General features: G+C 38.5%; 2 protein-coding genes across 5 annotated transcripts in view; one reads left to right on the top strand and one right to left on the bottom strand.

Annotated features, from left to right (window-relative positions):
• Positions 1–5,462, top strand: part of LOC136262927 (uncharacterized) — a 38,976-nt gene extending 33,514 nt beyond the window's left edge. The window contains exons 4-5 of the mRNA XM_066057345.1: positions 3,972–4,725; positions 4,937–5,462. Of these exons, the coding sequence (XP_065913417.1) occupies positions 3,972–4,725; positions 4,937–5,310 (1,128 nt within the window). The 3' untranslated portion in view covers positions 5,311–5,462. The remainder of the gene's footprint in view (positions 1–3,971; positions 4,726–4,936) is intronic.
• The window catches only part of LOC136262929 (uncharacterized), a 100,923-nt gene that overhangs the window by 46,016 nt on the left and 34,067 nt on the right, over positions 1–20,840 (bottom strand). The window lies entirely within an intron of this gene.

The following is a 20,840-nucleotide window of genomic DNA, read 5'->3' as shown; positions in this document are numbered from 1 at the left end:
CCTCAGTTCCCATATTTTTCTAGTAAATTTACACTTTATGGGAAAACAGTAAATTGCTGAAGCACAGACTCTGAATCCTTGCTTGTCAAAATGCATGTCACAGAAAAGATTGATATACTCTAATAGAACAGTCAGCTGTCCGATTATTTTTATTAGAGTATATCGATCTTTTTATTTTGATAAGCAAGAATTTATGGCAATGCACAAGTGTTCTGCCTATTATGCTAGCATTATGCTCAATGCTTTCAGGCACCTATTATGCTCATTATTATACCAGCATAATCGGCGGGCCCCTATTGTTTAGTATAAATTCTCAGTACACAGCTTCATGATCTGAGATACCAGAGATTACTTCTATGTTACTGATTGATTCAGGGTGTGATGAAAAAGTAGATCAAGGATATATATTCTCTCCACGGGTAGGTTCTGTAACTAGTTGATCTAGTCCAAACTCATATATGGATTCTAACAGTGATTGGTTAACAACGGTACCATAAGTTGGGTTAGGATTGATTTGGCCTGCACCATCTATCCAGGAGATACTAGGTAGATTGAAATCTCCTGCTAATAGTATTGGTGGTGTTTGTGATGACTCTTTGGAGATGTTTGACAGAAAATTATTCTATGTAGCAATAGGTGTGACATTGTTATTTGGTGGTCTATAAAATAAACAGATATAGACACAATGGTTTATTATTAGGTTTGGTCCAGACCATTTCTGCTTCACTAGATGGATTTGATAATTCTGAGATGATAAAACTGTCTCTAAAACCAATAAATACGCCACCACCATCTAACGAGTGGTCTTTTCTGATAATTTTGTAGGAACCAGATCCGAAGATAAAAATGTTGCATCAATATGAGATACATTTTCGAACACAATGTTGATGTTATAATGTAAAAGTAGTGCAGCTAACTCATTTGTTTTATGCTGGTTTCTAACACTTGGGCAATTAATAATTAGAAATTTAAGGGTATAATCACTTTGATTTCTACTTTGTACTTTTGGGTCTAGTCAACTATTATTTGTTTGATCCATTTGCTGGTCTTGGGAGTTTGCAACTGATTCAAGACGAGCCTGGACTTTTTAACTTCACCGTGAAGTTTTTTATTTACAAATATTCTATTGCCCCGTATTTTAATTGCTCTACATTCAGTATCTTTTTGGATCAAAGTCCACCTTTCTTTCAGAGGATAGATTCAATATGTCATTCTTCAGGAGTCATATCAGGTTTGATCCTGATACCACTGGGAAGGGAACTTGTTTTAGATAACAGTGAGGATCCATCAATAGCTATCCCTGCTGAACCTGGTTAGGATAGGTCGAGGACGTCTAGATTTTTCTTGGTATTTTCCAAGTCTATGAAGATCATGAATTGATAAAGGGTTAATGTTCTCATCAACTTTGGTAATAATTTGGGCAACATTATTAAGGTCAAGACCTGAATGTTCATGTCTTGGAGTACCAGTACCCTTGGGCCATTCATCAATACCGTAGACTACAATGTTAAATTTGCGGTTTTGTTGGGGGCTGTCTTGAAAAGTTGTTTTCTTTGTACCAGTGATGTCAGCAGTGGTATTTGCTGCCTGGCCAGGGGTAGAGGATTGTTTTATAACAGAAGACTGTAACAAAGTTATGGTTTCTGTTAGCGAAACAAAGCAGAGTTGAGATCCTTTATAGTGTTTGTTCTGGCTTACCAGCGTGCAGTATGAACACAAGTATTCTGTGTCTGGCTCACCCAATTTGTCGAAGGCAGGATGAGTCACTCCAGCACACTTTCTATGTAACCAACCCTGGCAGCTTCCTTAACAAAACACGGCTTCATCACCCACATATTGTTTGCCAGGTTCTAGAATAGATTCTTCACAAATTAAGCAGTCAGCTTTGCTGTTTTTAACATCTTTGGCTTTGTTTTTCAGTGGAGACGTTCCTGGAAGCTTTCTCTTGGCCTTCGGTTTGTAGCCAACATAGTACTCTGCTAAGCATAGGATTTTAGCATCTGATTCAGAAGATAGCCTTAAAAAATCACAATCTCGAAGAGGAATTCAAAGCAACCATTCCCACAATCAAAGCTTTTGTTTAGCTGAGCATCTAATTGGGCAACAATTTAGCTGAGCATCTGATTGGGCATCAATTCTAACTCCTCTGGCCTTGGCTGCAAGCTTTTCGGCAGCCTCCCTATGCATGTTGCTGTATTCGTGCTCACAAAATTTTTTGAGAGCCATTTTCCAGTTATTAAGATTGTCATGAATAAAGGTTGACTTTGCATGTATGGAGCTCAAGCTGCTCTACAGGTTGCACAATACATTTATGTAATAGTTATACCACGGCCACGAGGGATTTGCCTGATATATATTCCCAAGCCTGTGGGCCGCAGGCCCAAGGGCACGGGGATATATATCAGACTAATCCCGAGTGGCCATGGTATAAATAATATACTACTCTGGTATGCTCACCTAATAGGTGAAGGAAGACAAACCTACATTCATTGCATTACTTTAATACAGAGGTTTGCAAACATCTAGTGTGGATTTAAATTGTGGGCACAAAAAGAAATGATTGTGGGTTTCACTGGTTGTAATGATACTATTTTAAACCAAATAACCACTTTGTGGATGAATAAAGTAACCTAAGGTGCTAAAATAATATACACTTATACATATAGGTTGGGAATGTTTGAGCCTTTGAGGCATCTTTTCATGCAGTTGAAATGTACTGTGTAGAAAAACAATCCCCACATTGCAAAAACGATTACTTAGTGATGCCTATAGTAGGCATTCCAGTATCCGAGATTTTTTAATAAAAAAATTCTCCGTATATTCCCCAATAGAACCCTGGCACAAAATAACAACTCGTGTTTAACTTGGGATTGCTCCGTCGTCCGAGCTCCAATGAGGGTGAAAATCGCTGTGGGGTTTGTCCACACGCTGATCATCATGACAATCTTAGTTTTATCGTGCGCGTTACATATAAGTAAGTTTTGTGTTGTTTTGTAATCTTTTCAAGCCTTGTAATGTATGTAGAATACTTTAAAACTTTAAAAAACGTACGGTCGGGTGGAAGGTAGTCACTGGTGCTTACTTTAAAGTGCGTAGTTACTTCACTCGGGTTAGCGATTTTCAGCTCCAGAGCAATTTTCTGATGGTTGTGTCATCAGCTCAAAAGTATGAACCACTTCAAAGTCGGCATAACAATGCCATAATTGAAACCACAACTCCACCTTAGGTATTGTTGTATCATTGTGGCACCTCCACTTTAGTTGTTTACCTTTATAAGTTGTTAACTTGATGTTTTTACCAACTTGAGATAGCCACTTGCCTATGGGCATACACCATTGTATTGAGAAGTGTGCAGTAGGTGAAACATATTTGCTCACCACAAAGCATACAAAGATTGCTGAGATCCAATAAGACCTGAAGTTACTCTCATTACATGTACAAACTTGCAGCTAGAAGCAACTGCAGTTTCAAGATAGTCCAGATTGCTAGATGGCTTCCTGATTCAATTGTGCCATTTTCCCCTGTAAAATGTATGGGGAGCCCTGGAGAAAAAATGTACCTTTTTTCAGTTTTTAAGCACTGTGCATGCCAAAGTAGCTAATTCCAACCCAACAAACTATATATTTCTGAGATCAGCAATCAATACTCTATCTATTGAGCATATAAAAAGCCTTTTTTTCCAAAATTTTAAGATCAGTCTGGAATGCCTACCTATAGTAACTGAACTATTCAATGCTGACTCACTCAATTCTGTTTGCTTCACAACAACTGAATGCCCCTAACTAAACCAACATGTTAAACTCAAATCCACAATACAAAACTTTAAGCAGCTCTATTCAAACCCACACCACAAAACTTTAAGCAGCTCTACACAAATAATGTGTGTATGCTAGATGGCTAATAGCTACGTAAAGCAAACTGGTATAGTCCTGTATAGTGCAACAGTGTCACTTTTACTCCCTAAATTACAGCTTAAAATGGCAGATATAGTTGATGGTTTTCCACTGGTCATTAAATCGTCATGTCATTCACAAGTGGAGAAAAGCCATCATCAGACTGAAGCCTCAACAACAATGGAGATGAGTGAAGCTTCAACAAGCACAACAACAGATACTTCACAAATTACTCAACTTAAAAGTTCAGCTATTAACATTTCATCAGAGATTGTTAATCAAAGTGCTGATTGGCTAACTTTGTTTCCTTCACATACTCAGCCTGTGACAGCTAACTCCAGTTGGGTGCAAGATCTTCGACAAGCAACTCAGCTGGCAGGACCACAAATTACTCTTCTAATATGTAATAAACAGTACCTGAATGTGCTAGCCAATTGGCTTTCTCATGCTGTTTTACAAGCATCCCTACCAGTGAGGGACATCGTGATCTTGTCACTTGATATCATTACCGATCAAGTATTAACTAAAAAAGGTTTTAATTCACTTTTCATCCCACAGCATTCCATTATGCAACCTGGCTTTAAAACTAAACAGTTTTCTGATGTATGGATAACAAGGTTGACAGTGATCAGATTACTAAACAGCTGGAAATATGATGTATTAGTGGTTGACAGTGATGCTTTGATTTTAAAGGATATACAACCATTACTAGAGTACTTTAACAACAGTGATATTATAGGATCATCTGGTAAATTTCCAAATGAATTGCAAAAGAGATGGAAAACAACCTTGTGTATGGGTGTAGCTTTATTCAAAGCCACTCCTGCCACAGGTAAGCTTGCATTTACTACGTCACACGAGTCCCTGTACATGCAAAGCAGTTTAAGAAATACATATGAAAAGCTGAAATTTTAAAACTTTTTTGAAAAAATTTAAATTTGCGGTTGTGTATGTATAATCAATGGGATAGCCAAAATTGATGGCTAATATTTCTACTAATGCAGTGTAGATAGGTATGTATATAGTTGTTTCTTGTTTTGCAGAGCATTTTTGGCATATGATGAAGATAAAAAACGTAAGCACCGATGATCAGGTAGCTGTGAATTATGTATTCTATTACATGAGAATAAAGTGGAAGTCCTTAAATGCTGAGACATATCAATATTATCAAGGAATCACTAGTAACCCTGTATCACTACAAGTTACACTGCTGCCAAATAATGTGATTTGTCGTCACTGCACTAATGAATTAAAGGAAATCTACTATATATGGCATCCCTATGTTGCTAGGAAAATTGGGAGTGATAAACAGTTCCAAATGACTAAAGACAATACCTGGATACTACGAGATAACTGGAACGAAACTTTACAGCACAGTGCGACTGCTAATGAATGGCTTCTATCAATCATCAAATAGTTACCTACAGTTAGCCATTTCTAATTATTATTTAACATTCAAGTCTGATGCACAATTGTTATACATACATATATATGTATAACTAATGTGGCAATGTATACATTAATTAAATAATTCATTTAGTTGCTCTGAAAAAGAGCAAATGATGTGGAAACTTTAACACCTTAGTATAATTTCAAGGAGATGATCATGTAATTAAAGGAATGGCAGAAGTCCTAGCTTTGATGAACAGATTTTGTGCGAAAATGTTATGTAATTAGCATTAGGAAAAAGAGTAGGCAATTGGTGCGGTGGAAGGGTGGATAGCTAGGCAAACAAATGTGTATATATGAGCACATATGTGACCGGATTTGCGAAAAGGGGTCTTCCACACACATCCAATTTGCCACCTTTGATGATTTGTAACTTCAGATTGGAAAAAGGCTATTGACTTGAAATTTGGTCAGATGTGAGCACCAACATAGGTTAACAAATAGAGAAATTTTCAGGTTTACATGTTACTTGAGTACCAAGGTATGGTCTCTCAAGTTCATGGAATTGGATGTGTGTGGAAGACCCCTTTTCGCAAATCCGGTCACATATGTGTAATTGAATCCTCAATAAATGATGGAGATACTTCCAGGGGTGGGCCACACCAACCAACATGTTAAAATTAATGTAATTTATTGCATCACAATAAATAATTGAAGTTAACATGCATGTTGCAGATGTAGGAATATAAGAACTTGCACATAACTGTTGTGACCTAAGCGCACGCTATGACCTAAGCGCATGCAGTAATGTTGAAATGGTTTCAAGCATTATGCAATAGACAAACTGGATTAACAGGTTTGGGTCACATGACACACCACGTTCTCAAAGGTGAATGGCTTAGTAAATGAAAAGTTCCCACCCACCTTCCCACTATTTTGATATAGATTACTAGATATATGTGCACATAATAATATGCATGGCCACTTATACACTTATGTTTATAAGGTTTGCGATTTGTTATTGCACAACTTTTGTTACTTATTATATTATATATTTATTTTAGTTAGGTGGTGACTGAAGATTGAGGGTGGGTAAATTAGATGCTAGTTATGTAGCTATCAATTTATGCCAATGTTAATGTTCGTGTGTGATAGAGAAGCTGAATAGAGTGACACTCACCTGACTGACTGACTGTTATCACCTGATTTTTATTTTGTTATTTGTATCACTACATGACACGTCATTGAGGTCACTACATGTTTTGTTGTATAAATAGGGCATTTAAATGTATATTGTTGCCTTCCAAATTAGCCCTCAATAAAGTGAACTGTTAAGCTGCGATTCTTCCTGCCCTGATTCCTCTGGCGGCTGGCGTGCTGTTACATCGTGACATAGCTTTGTCTGTCATTTTGGTTGCTAGTCATCAATTGCTGTGGTTTAACATGTCTTAGCAGTTTGCTATCATCACTTGTTTTCCTGACAATAGTAACTCGCAAATGCTAGGTTCATTCATCTACTCTGTTTATGGAAGAGCTTACTGCCTGCCCTATGATTTCCTCAGTTTCCCATTATTTCATCCAAACTCATTCTCTCTATGCCATTTATTATATAATGTATGATCTCATGTATATAATTATAATCTCATTTGCTATTATGGTGTTATTGTGTTCTTGTTGCATGATTGTTGTGCATTGTTATGTACACTACCGACTTTGTAGAAAAATGTTATGTAATGAGCATAAGGAAAAGAGTAGGCAATGATAGATCTAAAGCTTGGTGCGGTGGAAGGGTGGATAGCTAGGCAAACAAATGCGTACATATGAGCACATATGTGTAATTAAATCCTCAATAAAATGATGGTGATTGCCACTACTTCCAGAGGTGGGCCACAGCAACCAACATGTTAATGTATGTATGTATGTATATATGTGTGTGTGTATGTATGTATGTATATATATATATATATGTGACTGAATTTGACAAAACCAGGCTTTGACGCACAAAGCTTCGTTAGGAGATATGGCGATTTTAAGTAATCATTGTGTAATAACTTCCCAGTGCCTACAGCTGTGCAAACAAAATTTGCACCAAGTATTCATCTATTTACTAGCTATCACTGAGCGGGTGTATACATTTCTGATATCCAAAATTAGCCCTCTTTTGGGAAGCTATTCTCGAGCGGGTAATAATATCACAGGTGGTAGTAATAGGGTGGGAGGGTGGAGGTAGTAATAGGGTGGGAGGGTGGGAGGGTGGGGGGTAGTAATAGGGTGGGGGGTGGTGGGTAGGCTTAATATAGGGGTATAAAATGAAGCAAGAAGATGATTGGAATCCAGAGGCCAAGTTTGGGCTCTCCATGGCCCTCAAATCACTCCAAATTGACTGAGAACACTATTGGCGAGCTCTCTGTGAAGTCCCAGCTCACTACACACCATTATCACAAAGCCATGGCCATTCAGTGGTGCCAATCTCCCACTCGTGGTTTTGACAGGGTCGGAAGAAAGCTGCCACAGAAACCAGACTTGCCAGTCCTGAAGCAAGTACAGTGTGGAATATGATAGTGTATTAGGCCAGCAATCCATTTCTGGTAAAAACGTAAGTTTGATTTTGTGTGTGTGGAGGCCTTGTTATGTGAAATCCGGTCACATATATGTATGTATGAATGTATGCAATAGTTGTATCATGTACCCAAGTGATTTGCCTGATATGTACACCCAAGCTATAACTATACATACATAGCCAAGTAGCTACTACGCTGCTTCTCTGAATACTGTGACTGCTCTATTAGAGTATCCAGATCATGACTGTTCTATTAGAGTATCTCAATCTTTTCTTGCAAATGCTGTCGACAATTCACATTATTATACCTAAGATGGAAAACTGGAGGAGGAGACAACATCATCAGACAGACCATCATGGTACAGTGGATTCCTCTAGGGTATGGTACATTAATTGTGTACTCTGGCGTCTTCGGACATAGTTGATCAAAGGACACATGGTCACGAAACTTACGATCCATAAGAGTACTGACGTACATTTACAAGTGTTCATGTGTGATAGTGGAGGTGTGAAAGGGACTTTCCAAGGGGCTTTCCCTACTAGCACATGTGGTATGATCAAATACGGTAAAATAGTTGATTGTGACCTACTTCGCGAAAGTGTGTAGATCTAACTGTAAGTTAACATCGTCGCTTTTAAAATGTTTTTGAATGTGTGTAAATATTAAAGGTGGACATGTTTCAGTCCTTCTCTTCAGTCTGACTTGTTTGAACATGAGTGAATTAATTAGAGTTAGCAGTTGTGTGCATATTAGGAGGAACCTCAGATGATAGTTGCTACTTTATGGAGTTGTTATGCACCTATCAATGTAAAGCCCCACTACCACAGGTATAAGCTGAGGTGGGATGTGCATCCCTGAAATTACAATCTCCCATCTACTGGGGAAGTACTGGTGATACAACGTTACCCCCACATACCCCAACAAATCTCCCAGTAGGAAAACCCGGCTGGAGTTAGTTGGGCTTTGCACTATCACCCATCGCGTCTGTCACAGTGTAGCTATTCCAGTTGCAAGTCAGGTTTTAGTGATGACAAATAGTAAGTCAGCATCCATGAAATGCTGCATTGGTGTGTTTCTTGGACAATGACAAATCCCTACCACTTCTGGAAACTTAACAATCCATTTCCCCACCAACCAAGACCTTCAGCCCATACCTGTGGTAGTCAGGCATTACATTTATAGGTGTATTAAATGTGCTCCTGTTACATACTTTGCTGTTTATACTATAAGGTCTTAACAGTATGACATTATCCTGCATTTAAAGGTCTCATTATTGTGGTCTACTGCACCATCAACACCATATTGCAGATGTCTGTGTTATGGGCAGATTGGAACCAATGATTACATGTATTGTGATTATAGTATCGTAATTCTCCAGGTCAGTTTCTTTCAGTGATTCATGTTTGAGTATCTTGAGTGTTAAGTGTCCATATTTTTGTCTTTGTAGTGCCCACTTTGCCAACTTGCTGCTTACAGATGTGATCTCAGTAGTATGAGAATGTGTGATATCAGTTATAGATGTCACTCTAGTCGTGAGTCTTGACTGAAAGTTTCAGGAACTTGGCTGCAGGTAAAAGATAAACAGAAGTGAATATTTGTATGAGTAAGGTTTTTTGGCTGCGTGATGATGTAAGATTGTAAGATGTTTTTTGTCCCAATAGTTTCATGGATCTAATAGTCAGACCGTTTTCTTTCCCTACCTAGTTAATGGGACAAATGTGCATTTCATGATCACATTCGAAAGTTCTGTAAATTTAGCAAATGAATGCTTGAATGTTTGTTTCTAATATTTCAGTGCAATATGTATACATATATTTTTGCAGAAATGTACTGTAGTCATTGAGATAGTGTCTAAAATGTTACTATGCTTATGTACTATAGTAACCATGGTAACTAATGTTTGTTGGTAAATGCATTTGTCACATATCCTTAACAAACAAGTGTTCGAATTTTCAGACATTTGTCCCACCACTAGTTAGTTTACAGATCAGTACTAGTAATGGCTCTAACCACCAGTGTCTAGATCATGAGACTACCATAATTATGAAGGTGTCCAGCTGGTTTTCCAGGTGCAATGAGATTTTGTAGAACCTTTGACTGCCTGCTTAATGTGCTTTATAGTGCATGCCAAACTTGTTACCTAGATTTAGATTGACCACACAATTAACGTGTTGTATTTCTTGACAGGTCCAGTGAAATTCAGACATTGGTTTATTGAAGGAAGGCATCCCATTAGCTATGCCAGATGACAAATGGAGGATTTGCAGACTGCCTTAGTTGCACTCCACCCCCATCCTCTTCTTGGCAGCACTGAGGATTGGTATTCCGTAAAGTATACAATGGCAGATCCAACATTAAGAAGCAAAGCCAATTATCATTCTTATTTGTCTACCAACATGGGACAGTGGTTTATTTTTAAAAGTGCACTTTGTGAAATACTGTATTGTTGCATGTATCAGCTTGCGTGACATGTGATGTTAATCACTAGCTGTCTGGCTTTATTGTGCGTGAGCATCAATTCCTCATAATTAGATCTCAGAAAGCTAGGCCTGAATTGGGAGTGACAAATATAAACAATCACGTGATAGTACATGGGTGGTGCTAAATGGAATTATCCTGAAAACACTCCCGAGGGAAGTTACGTTCTTCACACTTTCACAATACGTTTATATGAGTGTTGGGTTTGTGTCCATGCCACGTCTTTAAAAGTTATCATATGGATTAGGCGTTTGGTAAACAAAATCTGCTGTACAGGCAATCCAGTACTAGAAAACTCCTGTGCCAGTATTACTCCACAAAAGAGCGCTATATTCAATGATAATAAGGCGATAACACTGACACAAGCTGAGATATCAGTGTAATAAAGTGAACTTGGTCTTATTTTCGTGGTTGCAACCAGATAACCATTCATTTACAATTCCGTGCTAATATTGTACCTGTATTCATTCATTTGAATACAGGTACAATATTAGCACGTTTCCAGTCCATGGGAAGTTCTCCTTGATGAAGTGATGAATTGATGATCAGAGTTAGTACTGGAGCAATTTCTTGAGAGGCTAATTGTAATAAGTGTGATGGGATTTTGTCTGGTCCTGGTGCTTTATGAACATCCAAAGTTGTTAGGAGCTGGGAGACATCAGCATAAGTAATGGAAATAGGTTGTATATCAAGATAAGGGCTTTCATCTGGTGTGAGAGTACACTGGGTGTCTTCGGTGGTAAACACTGAGCTAAAATAATCGTTGAGGATATTAGCTTTGTGGGTGGAATCAGTGATGGTATGACCATTATGTGACAGTGGGGGTATTCCAACGTGATCCAAATTTTGCTTTTTGATATATGACCATAGTTTTTTTGAATTAGCTGTGGAACTGGAGTCAATGAGCTTCGAAAAGTAGTCATTATAGGCTTGACGGCATTCTTTTTGAGCTAAATTTTTGAGAGTTTTATAATATTGCCAGGCGGCAGGTGAGCGTGTTCGGCGATACTGAGCATAAGCTCGCTTCTTTCGTCTATAAATTCTTTAAATGTAGGTGGTGATCCATGGTCGGTTTGATGTCTTGTTCGAAGATAACTTGCTGAAAGCATTTCGGGTCGATCTGAAAGCTTGTTTGGGCTAACCAATACCGCCTCATCGTCGTCAGGGAAAATTGAGGCTGTTTTTTTGGTGATGTTATTTTGTGGGCCATGCCTACTCCTTTGTGGTCCCTACTATACACTGTGATTACATATCTCCAACACTAAAACATTTGAACACTTGATTAAAAGTTGTTACACATTTTTTAAGTATACATAAAAGAAGCTAACAAAATCAGTTTTAAACACCTCTACATGTGCTATAGTTGCAACACTATAACATACAAAATAAATACAATATGCACTAGTACTGTTATTGAGTATAATCATTCAGTATGTGTCTGGGGTAAAGAAGAGATTATCGCGGCCGACGTGCACCTGGGTAAAAGGGAGAATGTAGCTGACCTCTTATACGTCGTTTTAACTGCCTTGTATTCTCATCCACCCACCGATTACCCCTCTTTTCTTGATTAAACTGATCAACCATGTATGATCGCCACTTTTCAGTTGTTTCCTTCCATTCTTTCTCTTCAGCTAAGTTCTTCAGTTCCCCAGGATCAGAATCAAGATCAAACAGTTGTTCACTGCTAGAGTATGCTTGGAAAATGTACTTGATGTGTCCATCAGTCAGTGCATTCCAATGATTAGTGACATTGAAATGTAAAATTATGTTCCAGATCAATGCAAGCTCTCCAAGTATTGTTAGACTTTGTGTCATTTGACGATCTTAACAAATCAAGCAAAGATGATCCATTTAGTGTATCAGGAATTGGCAGTTTAGCTGCATCAAGAAAGGTAGGTTAGATGTCCCTTAGTTCAACTACTTCAGATTGGACTGATCCTCGTTCAGCGGTGACATCACCTCCATTACTATCATCCGTAGACTTAGTCCATCTTAGTAGCATTGGTATACTGGCAGAACCAAAGTACGGGTATCCTTTACGCCAGTGGTAGTGATCACCCATCACATCCCCATGATCAGCAGTGAATATTATAAAGGTGCTATCCATCATACCATTGTCATATAGTGCTGTCATGATGTTTCCTATCCACTCATCAACAAAGGATACACTAGCATAGTAAGCTTGTCTGGATAACTGTACTTGTTCAGTACCCAGGTCACCACACCATATTCCTGGATCAGGTTCACCAGAGTAGCGTATAGCGTACCTGTAATGAGTGCATAATAATCTAAAAATTTGTATATAGCATGCTATTTTGTTTACGTTAACTATAGCTAATTGAGGGTTAACTAATACTAAAACTAAATGCTAAATTAACTAAAATTTCTTCAGGGTCTTGACTATATATAACTAAATAAAACCGGAATCTAATTTTCATTTGAGACCCAGAACTAAAACTAAAATAATATCAAGACCTCTACCATAACTACTAAAACTAACACTAAAACTGATACCTCTACTATATTATATTTGTGTGAAATTTTATTTATTCATGGGTATGATCATTGAACTAAAACCAAAATTAAAATTGTCCGACAACTTCTCAATCTTACAACTAAAATTAAACCCAATGCAGTGCGTTGGAGAGTCAAAGTTCTGTGCTCAGTGAATACTACCATACAGCTAGGCTTGAGCCAATTATTCTTTGAGAATGTTGTTGGATCAAGAGTAAAGAACACACACCCAAGAACAGTATTACAAATATGCTATACAAAATTCTAACTAGCTTAACTACCAAACTAAGTACTTTAACTACAAAACTAGCTACCTTAAATACAAAACAACCTTAATTAATAACTTAGTTCAACAAGTCTATGCCATCTTCTGGGCATAAGCCATAATGCCTCAGGATCATTTTGGTATTATATCGCCAGAGAGTAACTGACAAGCACTGAAGCAATTGTTTCCTTGCTGACTGTCTGGGAATCCCGCTTTTAACAGTGGTACGGTCGGCAATCGTGGATGAGGTTGATAAAGCAAAAGGTGCCCAAACACCAAACGACTCGCAAACCAGGGGAAAAAATTCACCACCATGGTTGTTAACAGTTTTCAAATAATGGTCATCCTTAGCCTCCTCACCGGCAGCAGCAGCTACCCCAGCCTTAGATGCAGCAGCGGAAATAAAGGAAGGCTGAGTAATGCTCCTGACAGAGAGGTCAAAGTAAGCAGGACGGCCTAGAGTAAAATCAGGATGGTAAATGTCCCCAGGACGAGATTGATCAGAGGCAATGCTTTACTCATGGAGAACACCAGGGTGATCTTGCAGTAGAGCATGATGCATATGTACTATAGAAACAAGAGCATCATGGCGTTGGATACGTAGTGGGCCAAGAGAGCAACCAAGAAGATGGTCACCAAACTGATCTATACTGAACAGACAAACATGTACAAAGTGGTAACAATGGGAAAAGAGGAACACCCAACCATAAACGGACAGCGATAACAAACTCATGTGGAGAAAAGGCCAAACCCAATGTTGGTTGAGGGATGGCCTTCAGCCAGCCACTGCTGACACCAGAGGAGTGAGCAACAGAGGAGTGAGCAACGGCACGTAAACGAGCCTGGTCACGGATTGTCACAGGGAGGTGTTGAAAATGCTTGCAAATAATTGATCATCTAGGGAAGCCTGTAAGTCATTTTGGGAAGATAAGTTAGAAGGCAAGATGGATAGACTTTGGAAATAGGAAATAGCACAATTTTCACCTGGAAAAAGGAAGTCACACCAAAATTTGGTGCTAAACGGGACACCAAAATTCGGGCTGAGTTACAGGAACCCAAAAAGGCTGGATGTGAAGAGCGTTGGGACTCACTTGAAAATTGCCTATTATGCTTTTAAGCAGTGCTAAAAAATCCTGCCTATTATGCTCAAAATTATGCTCTCAAAATCAAGATTATGCTCGAGTGCTGACTGTTTTATTAGAGTATATCTGCATTTCCTGACTGCTGTATTAGAGTAAGTGACTGCTGTATTAGAGTATCTCGATCTTATTATCATAAAGTGTGAATAATCAGTCAAGAAATAGTAAAAATAATAACACTGCAAGGTTTTTGATATGAAATGCAGTAATAATGTGCAGTGTGTTCATGTTGTGCATTATTTTTGACGAGCGCATTGCGCATTTTACTTAAAATTCTTGAAAATCGTCCTATTATGCTGGCATAATGCTTGATGCTTTTGCTAGCCTATTATGCTCGAAAGTATGCCGGCATAATTGGCGCAAGCCTACATACAGCAAGACAGAGCGGATTTACTACAGTAACGTACTGTGTGATAAGTTATCATCCAGTGATAACTAACTTAGCTATCACCGTGCATGTGGTTGAGCCGCTTGGACTGGTTTGTGACATCATAACAACTGCAAATTAATGGTATTGTTTACCAATGGAGCAAATAGAAAATGTTAATACAAAAACACCAGTATGTATCAAGACACACGGTAGTGTGTCGTGCGGCCCAAGAAGCCGGCGCGTAACACCCGTGAGTATATTTACAGGAAGAAAGAAAACGCAATTTTCGCACCTCCGTAGCTCTGTGCTGCCTTGATGAAACAAGACGATTTTTGCTGTGCACACTCCCTCCACCTACAGGACTCCACATTCCAAATTTGAGCGAAATCGCTTCTAGCGTTCCCGAGATATGCGACTTCAAAAATTGGCTTAGTTTCTTCTTATTTTTCTTCCTCTTGTCGCACACTTACAAAAACTGCTATAAAACGCGAACTCCATATCCGATTTCCTTGCAATTTGGCACACTGCATGGGGGTATACAGGCGTATCTCGGTACCAACTTTGGCTGGAATACGATATATAGGCAAAGAGTTATGAGCGATTATTCACGAAAAATAACACCAATATGTTATCACGCCTACAGGGTAAACCGCGTATGGGAAGAAGCTGAAAATCGGCGGGTGAGTAGGTTAACTATTGAACTTCAAACCTTTTGTGGTTTGAAAGAAATCGAGCTTAAAACCAGGAAGATACAACGAAAAAACCAACAGTGTGTAACAATTACGCAATCGAGATTAGCTAATAAAGAAACGACTGCTTGCCACGCCTACCAGATAAACCGCTTGGGGTAATGCTTTGAAAATCGTTGTACAGATGGAGTAATCATCTTAGCATTACAAGAAATTTGAGACTGCTTTATTAGAGGTTTTGATGATACTTAAAAATATTTCTCCTGTTGTCTTAAGAGTAATCCAGCAGGAAACCATATACTTGTAATTCCCTTACAGGTGGTCAGCTAGCAGCTTATTTAACTAATGAAAGCCATATAAGTGCCAAATATATTCATAAGAGGCCTTGCGTAGGCACATTGAATTTCTTCACAAGGCATTTTGTTAATGTGATTCATTATTGCAATGAATAATTTTACCTATATGTACAAACAAATCTCCCTGTAGAGAGATCAGCCAGAAGAAGTTTCCTGTAGAGAGTTTAGTTACAAAGAAACCATCATGTAGAAAGTTCAGCTACAAACTAGTGACCTTGTAGAGACATCAGCTAAAAGAAGTTACCTTATAGAGAGTTCAGCTACAGAGAAACTATCATGTAGAGAGTTCAGCTGCAAACAAATCACATGTAGAGAGTTCAGCTACAAGCAAATCTCCCTGTAGAGAGATCAGCTAGACAAAGTTTCCTTGTAGAGAGTTCAGCTACAAACAAATCACCCTGTAGAAAGATCAGCTAGAAGAAATTACCTTGTAGAGAGTTCAGCTACAAAGAAACTATCATGTAGAGAGTTCAGCTGCAAACAAAACATCTGTAGAGAGTTTAGCTACAAACAAATCACCCTGTAGAAAGATCAACTAGAAGAAATTACCTTGTAGAGAGTTCAGCTACAAAGAAACCATCATGTAGAGAGTTCAACTGCAAACAAATCACCTGTAGAGAGTTCAGCTACAAACAAATCTCCCTGTACAGAGATCAGCTAGAAGAAGTTTCCTTGTAGAGAATTCAGCTACAAACAAATCACCCTCTAGAAAGATCAGCTATAGAAGAAGTCACCTTGTAGAGAGTTCATTTACAAAGAAACCATCATGTAGAGAGTTCAGCTGCAAACAAATCTCCCTGTTGAAAGATCAGCTAGAAGAAGTCACCTTGTAGAGAGTTCAGCTACAAAGAACCATCATGTAGAGAGTTCAGCTGCAAACAAATCACCTGTAGAGAGTTCAGCTACAAACAAATCTCCCTGTAGAAAGATCAGCTAGAAAAAGTTACTTTGTAGAGAGTTCAGCTACAAAGAACCATCATGTAGAGAGTTCAGCTGCAAACAAATCACCTGTAGAGAGTTAAGCTACAAACAATCTCCCTGTAGAGAGATCAGCTAGAAGAAGTTACCTTGTGGAGAGTTCAGCTACAAAGAAACCATCATGTAGAGAGTTCAGCTGCAAAGAAATCACCTGTAGAGAGTTCAGCTACAAACAAATCACCCTGTAGAGAGATCAGCTAGAAGAAATTACCTTGTAGAGAGTTCAGTTACAAAGAAACCACCATGTAGAGAGTTCAGCTTCAAAGAAATCACCTGTAGAAAATTCAGCCACAAACAAATTGCCCTGTAGAAAGATCAGTTAGAAGAAGTTACCTTGTAGAGAGTTCAGCTACAAAGAAACCATTCTGTAAAGAGCTCAGCTGCAAACAAATCACCTGCACAGAATTCAGCTACAAACAAACCATCCTGTAGAGAGATCAGCTAGAAGAAGTTACCTTGTAGATTGTTCAGCCACAAACAATTCACCCTGTAGAGAGAGCAGCAAGAAGTCACTTTGTAGAGTGTTCAGTTACAAAGAAACCACCATGGAGAGTTCTGTAATAAATATATGTATTATATATATAATTTGTACATTTACTGATAAAATCAGAGATATTTAAAGTACATCTGCTTCATCTTTTCTTCTTCCTGTGGTAAAGAAAAAAAAGACAGGTTAAAAAGCCCCAAAGCCGGCCATATAGGCCGGCTTTGTGGTATACAAATACAAAAAGAAGTGAAATCTAATCCAAAACAGCCAAGATGTAAAAAAACAGTGCGACCCTCAAAAAGGCTATGGTGAAAAAAAATGTGAAATCCAAGGTGGCGGCCAAGAAATGGCTGTGATGGTAGGTTAATGGTAAAAATTTTAATGACGGCAATTTAGGTGAATTTTTTGCCAAGACCAATCGGCACAAAAATTCACCTGAATTGTCGTTATTAAAATGTTTACCATTAACTACCATCACAGCCATTTCTTGGCCGCCACCTAGCTTGGATTTCACATCTTTATTCACCATAGCTTTTTGAGGGCCGCACTGTTTTTTTACAGCTTGGCTGTTTTGTATTAGATAATTGTTTACTTGTATTATGTTTACGTAGCTGATAGTGCACGTGTTGCTGTACTTCTTTAGAGTTGTAGCTTTTAATCCTTCGTGATTGTATCATGATTGTGCTTGTACATCTGTGGTAATTGACAGTGTTAATTATGCTACAATTCAATAATACGCGGATACTACAGCCAGGTCCTTCACAAGGCCTGAAACCGCCATTTGAGCACTCCACACCACCCAGAAAAGACGTCTGTTAAAACCAGCTTCGAGTAGTTTGAGTAGTACTGAGGGTCAAAACTAGTAGTACGATAGTGTAGCTATCCACTGGTGGTGTTAGTTTGATTTTGCCTGATGTTCGGTTTTGTAAAATCTGGTCACATATATGGTTTGCCCAGAAACACTTTGTTCGTCCTCATCTGCCACAGATTCACGTGGAAACACTCGGAAACTTAGAATTACGTACGCAATTATTTGTATAGGATTCCTATGGGGATTTTTATATCTCAAACTTTGATTTCACATATGTGACCTGATCTTGGAAAACCTACTTTTTGGCACATTGGTCAATTTTCTGTTTATAGCTTAAATACAGTACTGGGTATTCATCTATCTTTTGTCAAAATTTCAGCTTAATATCTTTAAGCATTCCTGAGATATGGCCAATTTACTCTCCTGTACATTACAAACTAACTTTTATGGCGATGTATTGAGTTCTGTGAGTGATTAGGCCACTCCAAATAAATTCTCTGTTTCCCGTCCACCGCCCGCATCTAGTTACTGTCAGCTCTAAATATTCCATTATTCCATATTCTTCCATTATTTTCTGGTTATCGTTCCACAATGACAGACACTTAAAACCATGCCAGCTTACGTGTCAGCAGTGCTATTTTTGAAACTTGAAAAGGAAAGAACAAGCTTAAGCATGCTTTTACGCAGTTTATGTGTATGGTTGTACCAGGAAAATAATGGTTTGAAAAGCTGCCAATCTTATAATGAAATAATGGAAATGGATCGCCTGCCCGCATGCAAATATGCTTAAGGCCAGGACAGGAAACAGAGAATTTATTTGAAGTGGCCTTAAGGGTGACAAATGGTGACAAATCACTTCGTTTACCAATAATTCCGTTTTTACCATCTAGAATACTTTAAAAGACATTTCTGATAGTTTAATGAAGTATTCTTGGTACATTTCTGCAATTAAATCCCATGTATTATTGTCTAAGACTAAGTTTTAGCCATTCCAGTACCTGAACAAATCACCCAATTTGTAAGTTAATTGTTGTCCCACGCATGTGAAATTACTACATGGTCTGATATAATCATCCATATCTCCTAAGAAAAAGAAGCTATGGGTGTGAAACTTCACAGCAAGAAAGTTTAATATTTGCTTTATCCAAATGTGCAAAAAAATTAATATTGAAAAAATTGTTGAAAGTTTCAATTGAGTTTTCCCAAAAAGTTTGCTTGTGCCCAAAAGTTTGGTTTTCCAAGATCCGGTCACATATTTCAATTAATACAATGGCGGATCCAGGATGGGGCATTTGGGGCAAATGCCCCTCCTCCCCCCCCTTCAAGAAATTGCATACAAGATCGAGCTACTCTAATAGAGCAGTCAATTACTCTAATAAAGCAGTCACAATGTTCATGAGGCAGTGTAGCTTACTTATGAAGCTATAAATAGGATTTTATTTTACATAACATATGTGATATAATATTTGGTAAAGGATAACTAGCTATTATTGTTGTGACCTTTTTTTTTTTTTTTTTTTGCTCTTCAACGATTTTCAGCAAGGTTCCCCCCCCTCTTTCCAGACTCTGTATCCGCCCCTGTAATACCACATGGATTTTAATCCAGTAAAGTGCATTACGAAGTACGAAGCACTGACTATCATTAACTGGAACGGCAGCTTGTGAAACTTTTATTGAAGGTGTGTAATTTAAGTAGCAAAAATATATATGAAAAATTGGTTTGTTGGAAATCGCTACTGTGAATGAGACTGCACAACCTTGGTACACAAGCTTTGGGGTCCAGGCTTTCCCACACGTTCTTGATGCTCATACTCAGGATGCAATTGTCCCTGAGGTCACTCATTTCGGTAGGAACCAATTAATGTTATCTGCTATTGTAATATGAACCTGCATGGTTACAGGTGTCCAGGCAGCACCACTGATGCGTGATGTAGGTGGAGTACATGCAGTGTAATCTCTTACATATTCCGATGACATCAACTCATGAAAAAGAAGTGATAGCACCAGTGGCTGAGGATGAAGACATTGAATTTACAGAAGAAGAGAGTGCAGCAGAGTCTACAGAATCCACCATAAATTGGGAGACCACTACATCAGAAGATGAAGAACAGATTCCAGTAGAAAAGCAACTGACTTTTCTGGTGTTTCAGTCTGCCCTTATGTTGCTGTTTGCCACCTGTGTAGCATGTGGCAGTACCTTTATTTCCATCAAACTCCATGTGATTGGATCGTTCCTCAGCATCAAGCAAGCATGCAGCTAGTGTAATAATACATTTGTTTGGGAAAGCCAGCCATATATACGTAGCATTCCAGCTGGGAATGTTCTGACATCTGCTGCTATTCTGTTCACTGGCTCTTTACCAGCTAAGGCACTCAGAGCATTTAAGACCCTTCACTGTGCTACAATAAGTAGAATAACATTATTTTAGACATCAAAAAAATACCTTCACCCTATCATTCGTGTTATTTGGGAGAAGAACCAATTTCTACTCCTTATAAGGAGTAGAAATTGGTTCTTCTCCCAAATAACACGAATGATAGGGTGAAGGTAATTAGCAAACTGAAAGGGAAACAACAAGGCTTGGTAATTGGTGGTGATGGAAGATCTGATAGCCCTGGACACAGTGCCAAGTATGGATCATATTCCATGCTTGAATTGAATCTTAATAAAATAGTGGATATACAGCTTGTTCAGGTACAGCTATATTATGGTGAAGTATGTGGTGTATACTAAGGGGTCGTCCACCATTTTCTGCTTTTTCGCAAGCGTACAAACCGTACGCTAGGGGGAGGGGTAAAATCGCATGTACGCTTTTTAAAAAGGCAGTGGTTCCTGAACCGAAAGTCGGTGCAATAACACGTGCGCTATTGAACCGACAGTCATGTGACACTTACGAAATAGACTTTTAC

Source organism: Dysidea avara, chromosome 8 (assembly GCF_963678975.1).
Source record: "Dysidea avara chromosome 8, odDysAvar1.4, whole genome shotgun sequence".
Classification (NCBI taxonomy): Eukaryota; Metazoa; Porifera; class Demospongiae; order Dictyoceratida; family Dysideidae; genus Dysidea; species Dysidea avara.
Note: the sequence above shows the minus strand (reverse complement) of the source record. Positions and strands in the feature narration are given on the sequence as shown.